We start from the raw sequence: 8,638 nt of genomic DNA, 5'->3' as shown, positions 1-8,638 counted from the left end.
TTCATACCTTGTTTCTGCCAGTGCTCTAAACACATTTGTGTTTTGTTACCTGGTGTTCTGAATCTTATAGCTGTGAGGCGATTGCTATCCTTCCCGACTCTTGTGTATATCATCTTTGCTTTTCTACAGTCAGTATTACCTGCTGACGTATTAGCCACAACCAGTGTCAAATTAACAGTGGGATCATTGTTTCTATTTAAAAACCAAATATTCATGTTAACCTTCCCCTTTACCGTGGCACTTACTCGAAAACACACATCAGGGGGGTGATATAATTGGCTTATTGAAACATAATGCGGCTCAGTAAGGTAATGACTTATCTGGGAAACGTTATATACCCATTGATGTGGAAGCTGTAGCATCTCTTGGAAAGTTAAAGGAACAACTACCCATGAGTACAACCGTGACGCAGGTGGGCTTTGTGTACATATCCAGCATGAACTATTGCTAACAATCTGACCAATAAGGTTATGCATTTGCAAAAAAATGTTTTCAGACTTTCCCTGTTTGTTATTGCATATGTTTTCACACTCCTCTTGTTTCTGTGCTTCATAGGGGCACAGACAGTTTTGTACATCATCACCTGTTTCATCAGTCTCAAAAAAGGGGAGTGTCCTGACTGCCCTGTGCAAGGTGTCTGAACCCTTTGTATGTTCCCATGCTAAAGATGCTGCATATATTGCAAGAACTATACCTATTGTCATTAATGATGGTCCTATCATTATTGCCCATGCAGGTTTTTTACATGTCAAAGCAATGTTTTTACACATTTTTATACTTCTGAACCGGACTTCCCTTGTGCAAAAATCTTGCAATGGGATGCGTGAATCCAGGTGTTTTTCCCCTCAAGTTTTGCTGATGTGGGAGTTGTCAATAGGACTTGATAAGGACCCTCGTATCTGGGGTCAAGACTTGTCCTGACGTGCTTTCTCACGACCACCAGTCCCCAGGCTGCAGGTTGTGAGTTCCTGTATCAAAATTAGGGTCTGGAATGGAAGAAAACACTTGACCATGTATTTTAGTTTGTTGTTTTTGCAACAGGGTTACATAATTCAACAAGTCACCATGTGAATGCTGTAGCTGCTGTGGAAAATAGCAGCCTGTCCTGTGTGCTGTGCCAAACAGAATCTCATACGGTGTGAGCCCTGTGTCCTTTCTAGGTGTATTTCTTACTGAGTGCAGGGCCATGGGTAGGCATGAAATCCATGGCAGGCCTGTTTCAGAGTACCATTAAGGCGCTCCACACATCCCGAACTTTGGGGTCTGTAAGGGGTGTGGAGGGCAGATATGATTCCCATGTCTTTTAACAGTTCCTGGAATGCTTGCCCTGTAAAGTGTGTCCCTCTGTCATTTTCAATGACCTCTGGTACCCCATATCTGCAGATTACCTCACTCATAATTTTCTTGGCTACAGTTTTAGCATTTGCTGTCCTGCATGCCCAAGCCTCTGGCCAACGACTGAAGAGGTCGACACACACGAGTACATACTCGAATCCTGAGCATTTGGGAGGCTGTATAAAGTCTATCTGTATCCTCTGAAAGGAATACTGTGTCTGGGGTGTGCTTTTCCATGGAGTTGGGACAGACTTCCCCGGGTTATTCTTTGCACAGATTAGGCATCCTGCTAGTAATACCTGTGCTGCTTGGGCGAAACCTGGTGCTATCCATAACCTGTTAGTGAGTGCAACCATTGCATCTTTTCGCAGATGCACTTTCCCATGCGCTATATTAGCCATAATGGGATAAAGGGCTTTTGGTAGACACAAACACTGACCTTTACACCCCTCCCCTTGTACTTCTGATGCTCCATGTTTTGCTCAAGTCTTTTTCTCATTCTCTGTTGCTTGCTTCTGCATAATTTGGAGTGTGGTACGGTCAATCTTAGGGTCAGGAGTCACCATGTAAATAGACTCTCCTTGGGGTACTGGGCCTATGGCGGCATCTCGTGCGGCCTGGTCTACCAGTCTATTTCCCTCAGCTTCAGGGGTAGTGTCTCTGGTGTGTGCTTTCACCTTCATTACTGACAATTTGGAGGGCTGCTGGAATGCTGTGAACAGTGCCCTGATGTGTTTTGCATGCTTGACTGGTTTGCCTGCTGAACCCATTTGCAGCCAATACACGGAACAAAGCAGAGTGGTGTTTCCACATTATTCAAAACAAATAACTCTGCCTTATGGTAAAAGAACATGGCTAAATAGAACAGGAGGAGTGTAACCTGATGCTTACCCTAATACAACGCCAAGCTCTTTCACATGGACTCTTGTGTGTCCCCGCAGGTACTCAGACAACATTTTACTTTTAAAATACAACTCCTGTAATTTGTCCTCTAAATGCATCACACACTAATCAAGTAAAGAAAAATAGATTATATTAGGATTAGATTAAAAAAAATATAAGGCATTTCATATTTGGTTTACGGAATGGACAAGGTTAATAAATTTACACAAACACAAACTGGATAACTTAAATGTTTAAATAAAAAATGTATGGCATTACTACTGCTGAAGACTAAATACTTAGAAGTCATCAGTAAACATACACATTTCTTCTGGTGGGCAGTAGTACACTCATAACAAATTAGAAAATGTAGATTCCGCCAGTTATGGAGATGTTGCATAGAGAACTTATCGATGACAACTATGACATTTGCTTTAAAGCTTGTTGTATTGAACATTGTAGAAAAGGAAGACGAGTCGCATTAATTTTAATGTCCAAGGACAGGCCCATTGGAGCTCTGCATTAACTCCTCCTGCGAGCATTTCTGGGTATTATGGTACATATAACATTGGTTATTTTTGTTTACACCTCTATGAGGCGAGGGTAAAAATAAGCAACATTTTAGTACCATAACATCCCGTTACGTTTTGCCACACCAGGCTCCAATGGGACTTCACACAGAATTGAATCAGCCCATAGGTCTGCAGAGAGTCCAAAGCAAAAGCAATAGCATTTGCCAGAGGTCAATGATCATCATCATCATCATACCCTGAGAGTACAATAGAAAATCACAGTGCACAAAAGACTCAATTGTTACTGTATTAACTTATAAAGGTACTTAATGAAACTTACAAATACAGGTGGTGTTTTGAGCTTATACAGTTGTGAAATGGACTGCAGCAAACTGCACACTTGACTAGATACCAAGACATCAGTGCCAAGCTTCAAGTTGTCCACAGTAGTCTTCTGGCTGCTGATCACTTGGACGCTCCACTTATCAGTGTCTGCCACAATACACACGGCTTCTGCTAAGGGCTCGTCCATGACAGGGTGCTAGGAAGAGGCAATAGGGAGACAGTTACCACTTGCTGCCCAACCTGTGTCTGACAATTCTATTCCTACTCTTGTGCACAAGTTGTAAAACCTTCAAGCTATGCTCTAATTCACACAGACACAATAATTTCATGCACAGCAAATGGTAATTTCAAGTCAATTAATCATTTAATAAAAGTAGTCCAATGCGGGGGTTCAGACAGTATTTAGACTTTCTTTTGGGCACTGAAGATTACAAGTAACATTATGGGCCTCATCGAGAGTTAGGGGCATATTCTGCTAAAGGATGCAAAGGGCTGCACTGCAACATGTCCTAATTTTAAATCTGCTCTGTCTGAGCATGGTTAAATTTGCCCCCTTTCCCCCACCGAAGCACATTTAGATCTACAGAAAACAATAAGGATAACAATAATCAAAGAGGAATATAATTAAGAGGGATGTAAGCTCAGATCTCATGTTGGCGTTACATAAGCGTGTAAATGCTTTGGACAAATATCACACTTTACAAAAATTCAACTGGGACACCAAAAAACAAATTAAAAGGGGCAGCCTCAATGTGAGTGATTCCTGCACCAACACATCACATGATCTTTCTGGCATTACACAGCTTTCCCTTTATATCCTGAAAGTTATAATTATTTTTGCTACATGTTTAGTTACAAGGTGAATGGTAAATGCTATGCAGGTGTGCCCATTATAAAATATTTAGCATCTTTGTTTTAGCATATGAAGTAATGGACTGGAGAAAAGTAATTGGTTAGAAGACAATGAGAAAAACCGTCCAACTCCCAGAAAGCACAATGCCCCAGCATCCATGGGCGATGTCCCATGGCTGTGTGTATAAACGTACATGGGTAGAGTGTGCCAGGCTGGCCATCAGGCATTGCTTCAGCTTCTCTGCACTGCCAATCCCATGGAGCACCATATCCGGCATGTATGTGGAACAGTAACCACCAAACAGAGACCTTCTAAAATGTTTTATATTTGTGCTGCTGATGACCTCAGATCTAAGAAATAAAAAAAAACAAGAGCGTCTCAGTTTAGATTCAAGAAATTGACACAGCATGTAAATATGTGGGACCAAAAAATATATATAGTTCTTTGTATTGTTGTAAGGCCCCTACATTTCATACTGAAGCATTACAATATAGGAACTCATGTTCTACATAGTGTGTGACTTGTGCTAATTGCATATTTACCGTCATTGCACAAGGGATTTTATTTATATTCAATTGTATGAACCAGTATAGCCAGTTTATCTATGTATGGCACAGTACACTGTTACTACACTTTAAAGAACACTGCCAGGCCTATTAATAATGCTATGGCACAATACAATGTGAGTGGAGACTTTGAAAAATAAATTCAAGGCCGATGACTTCTGTTGAAGCACTGAACACTGGCAACTATTTGGGGGTGAGCTATGGCACAGTCTTTTGGGCGAAAGTATATGAAAATCATATTGTGACCTGTGAGGTGCTAAAAATTTACTGGAAATGACTGAAAATTAGTGTTATTGAGATTAATAATAATGTAGGTACAAAATAATAGCTAAATTATGTGACTGTAGCCCAAAAAGTGGCATTTTGTCAAAAAACAGCAAACCAAAACCAAAACCCGAAGGTAATCCAGATCCAAAACCAAAATACGGGGGTCAGTGAGCATCTCTACTTCAATGTTGTCTGGTGAGAGCGCTCAAATTCATCCAAATGTAACCATTACTTATGTGACATGCATTACAAGCCTGCATATAAAATAGTTTAGTCTCCATGCTTAGTAATCATGGTTATAGTGCTGAACAGAGTGGATGCTTAACATGCAAATAGAGTACAAAAGCAATACTAACCTTTTGGTGCCTGGGGTAGTCTTCCTGGGGGCTATATTTACAGGGGGGGTATATCTACAGGGGGGCTATATCTACAGGGGGCTATATTTATAGGGGGCTATATCTACAGGGGGCTATATCTACAGGGGGCTAGAAGGTGGAGGGAGAGGGTGATGGAATTTCCTGGGAAAGAGTGGGGGGATTCGAGGCTGAGGGCAAGGAGCAGGGGGTGGTGGGTTTCGGGGAAGTCGGTGAAGTGGGCGAGGAGGAAGAAGAGATTTAATTTTAGTTTTAGGGGGACGGGGAGACAGGGGAGGATGGGGGCACATGGGGACAGTTGTAGGTAGGGGGGATTTTAGTTGCATGATTTTAGGGGGAAGGGGAGGATGGGGACGCATGGGGACAGGTGGAGGAGGTCTGGGAAGAAATTTCTGAAAGCGCCAGCATGTTCCAGCATGTGAAGCAATCGGGGGAAGTGGGGGGCCAGGTGGACGGGGCTGTGGGAATTTCAGGCGGCTATTGTATAGGGGAAGAGGGGGGAGCAGGAGGTGAGGAGGGCGGGGTTTGGGCAGGGGGGCAGGAGGGTGGGGTTTGGGCAGGGGGCAGGAGGGGAGCGTTTCTTTATGAGTGAGATGTAGTCAGTCGTCTTTCGTTTTGTTTATCAGCAGAACTGGGTAATGATATTATAATCACACAGTATACAGAGCTACTGCTGATGTCCTCATAATCACACAGTATACAGAGCTACTTTTTTTAAACTAACCGTGACCGTGTCAGGGGGCTATATGTACAGGGGGCTATATCTACAGGGGGAGGGTGATGGAAGTTCCAGGGAAAGAGTGAGGGGATTCGAGGCTGAGGGCAAGGAGCAGGGGGTGGTGGTTTCGGGGAAGTCGGTGAAGTGGACGAGGAGGAAGAAAAGATTTAATTTTAGTTTTAGGGGGACGGGATACAGGGGAGGATGGGGACACATGGGGACAGTTGGAGGTAGAGGAGGAGGTCTGGGAAGGTGCTTGCGAAAACGCCAACATGTACCAGTATGCGGAGGATTCAGGAAATGCAGTGGGCCAGATGGACGGGGCTGTGGATGTTTCAGGGGGCTATTGTATAGGTGAAGAGGGGGAAGTAGGAGGTGAGGAGGGCGGTGTTTGGGCAGGGGGGCAGAAGGGGGTGTTTCTGGAGGAGTGGTCTGTAGTCAGTAGTCATCTTCGTTTTGTTCGTCAGCAGAACTGGGTAATGACCTCATAATCACACAGTATACAGAGCTACACAGGTTTTTCTAAACAAGCATTGTGGGTGATTGAGGTTTTGGTGTTGATATAAAGCCACCTAAACTAAAATAAAATCATATTGACATAGAACTTCCTCAAAATTGATTGTGGTAAAGTTCATAAGGAGACAACCTATCCTATAAATTGCCATCTGTTACTGGCATTACAATGTATGTAGAAGTCAATTTTAAAAAAACATTCTTACCTTCAATCTTTAGGGATGTCTTCATGTTTTCCATGTTCTTGAAATTTGTATAAACTTGATAGTCGGTCGCATTCTAAAAAAAAGGGAAAAGTGCATGTGAAACCTGTATTTGTTTTTTAAAAAAACCAATTATTACTTTTAAAACAAGGAAGGATCAGTATGGACTTCTATATAAATCATGTATATATCATCGGCCATTGGTCACATCATACCCCTTCCATAACGGGAAAAAAACAGGTGAAATAACAACAGGAAAACATACTAAACTGAAACAAACTCACCGAGTAAATAATTCTGGTGTTCTTTCCTGCTGTGGTTCCAAACGGTCTTCAAATTTTACAGTCTCCTGGGGTCTAATGAAAAAAGTTGAAAAACCTTTTTTAGAAATAAACAATTTATATGGATCATATATATATATATATATATGTGCCAATACATTACATTTACATGCATAGAACCTATAGATAGAGAGATAGATAAAGACAGAAAAAAAACCTTTCAAGTAACGATGTATGATTTAAAGGGGTTGATGTTATCTATGACATATATATGTTTTCGGGTAATGAGGCTCACTCTTACCCTTCTTCCTCTTCTGACAAGGGGTTGATGATTTCCTCTTCTGGCTCTTCCACAAACAATCTTCTCCTTGCTGACTCAGGTCTTCTTACTTCCACCACGGGGGTGTTCAGTCCCGATGACGTCCTCGGCTGTGGTGTTGGAGGAACAAGTCCAGAAATATTCCAATCGGGTAAAGGGAGTGAACCATTACCCTGGCCTCGCCGGACCCTCAGCTCTTCACTAATATTCATAAGATGCATTGTCATCATTTGCAGATGCATTCTCTGTTGCTGTTGTTGCATATGCATCTGTGCCATGGATCGATTCAGTTGATAATGGAGCGTTGCATTCTGCTCCATTGCGACTGCCATTCGCGCTTGAAAGGTGTTGTTCAAGTGCAGAGATGCTGAAATGTCGACTTGGACTGTGACCAGTCGCTCCAATAACGAATTGGTGGCATTACGGGAGCTTCGTACCTCTTCCACAACAGACATCAAATGGTCTACTGAATCACCAATTCTCTGAACTCTCTCTTCCATATTTCGGCGAGATGTTTCCTGCCTTCCTTCCATCTGTCTAGCAAAGTTTGTGATGGAATGAAATCGAGTGCTTTCTTCTGGCAGACCGTGCACCAGTTGTGGTGGAAGACTGGTGCCTGTGGAGGGTACCCTTGCTTGAGATGGACCTTCCCGTGCTGTGGAAGGAACTTGAAGGTTGGGGAAGGCTTCCTGGAGCATCTCAAATCTTGTTGCAGCATCTTCGTGGACCTAAGTCTCAGCAGGAGAAAATGACAATGAATCACTGTCATGTTCAATTGGCTCTGTAAAGAGAAAAATGTTAGAAATAAATTATTTATCATGCAATGAAATAATGTTTACAATTTTCAAAAAGTCATTAGCATGTATTTAGTACAACAATTATAAAAAGAATTGTATATTCACTGATTTCTGAGACAACAGCAGATGCTATTTCTTCAATGGCATCAGGCAAATGAGACGTGGTAAGTGGTGAAACCACATGTTCTGGTGATGATGGTGGATTCTAAAACAAAGAAAAAAATAATTTGTCACAAAGATAATATATTTGTGATCACTGTATATCTAATATATATCTGTCTACATCAATCTATCTATATTTATATGGATAGATTACAAAATATATGTATATATATGGATAGCTAGATATGTATCCACAGTTTTTAACATAATTATACCTTCTGGGCTATCAGCAATCGTCGTTGATGTTCCCCGTTCTGCTGTCATTTCTTCAACGTGTCGGGTTTCTGTAAATAATAATAAAGTACAAAAGAGTATTTACATATCATTTTCAATATATATAAATATATATTCAATAGTAATATAAGCAATAAACAAAAGTGCTCACAACAGTATTGTATAGATATATTGTGCTAAAAGAGTCCACTAAAACACCTCTTCCATGTATGGCGGCAGCCTTCCTTAGAAATGGTTGGTAAGTCCAAGATAAATATGGTAAATAAGGTACAGGATT

The 8,638-nt window shown here is 41.6% G+C and overlaps 1 protein-coding gene and 1 long non-coding RNA gene across 2 annotated transcripts; both read right to left on the bottom strand.

Annotated features, from left to right (window-relative positions):
• Window positions 1-2,219: 2,219 nt before the first annotated feature.
• LOC142105129 (uncharacterized) lies at window positions 2,220-4,252 on the bottom strand. Its single transcript, XR_012679681.1, has 3 exons — window positions 4,121-4,252; window positions 3,070-3,270; window positions 2,220-2,342 (listed from the first exon to the last, which is right to left on the bottom strand). It is a non-coding gene; the product is annotated as an uncharacterized LOC142105129 (long non-coding RNA).
• A 2,340-nt stretch (window positions 4,253-6,592) lies between these two features.
• LOC142126273 (uncharacterized) lies at window positions 6,593-8,143 on the bottom strand. Its single transcript, XM_075194287.1, has 4 exons — window positions 8,071-8,143; window positions 7,151-7,949; window positions 6,853-6,924; window positions 6,593-6,644 (listed from the first exon to the last, which is right to left on the bottom strand). The coding sequence occupies exons 2-4, from the start codon at window positions 7,864-7,866 to the stop codon at window positions 6,593-6,595; spliced, it is 840 nt and encodes a 279-aa protein (XP_075050388.1). The 5' UTR covers window positions 7,867-7,949; window positions 8,071-8,143.
• Window positions 8,144-8,638: the final 495 nt, after the last annotated feature.

This window comes from Mixophyes fleayi, chromosome 1, assembly GCF_038048845.1.
Source record: "Mixophyes fleayi isolate aMixFle1 chromosome 1, aMixFle1.hap1, whole genome shotgun sequence".
NCBI lineage: Eukaryota > Metazoa > Chordata > Amphibia > Anura > Limnodynastidae > Mixophyes > Mixophyes fleayi.
Note: the sequence above shows the minus strand (reverse complement) of the source record. Positions and strands in the feature narration are given on the sequence as shown.

What these genes read in the sequence shown, in the direction of transcription:
- LOC142126273 (XM_075194287.1), bottom strand. Translation starts at nt 7,866, where the DNA reads ATGCTCCAGGAAGCCTTCCCCAACCTTCAAGTTCCTTCCACAGCACGG. An exon ending in TTGTCAGAAGAGGAAGAAGG is followed by an intron (nt 6,925 to 7,150) that starts GTAAGAGTGAGC and finishes TTTTTTCATTAG; the next exon opens with ACCCCAGGAGACTGTAAAAT. An exon ending in ACACCAGAATTATTTACTCG is followed by an intron (nt 6,645 to 6,852) that starts GTGAGTTTGTTT and finishes CCTTTTTTTTAG; the next exon opens with AATGCGACCGACTATCAAGT.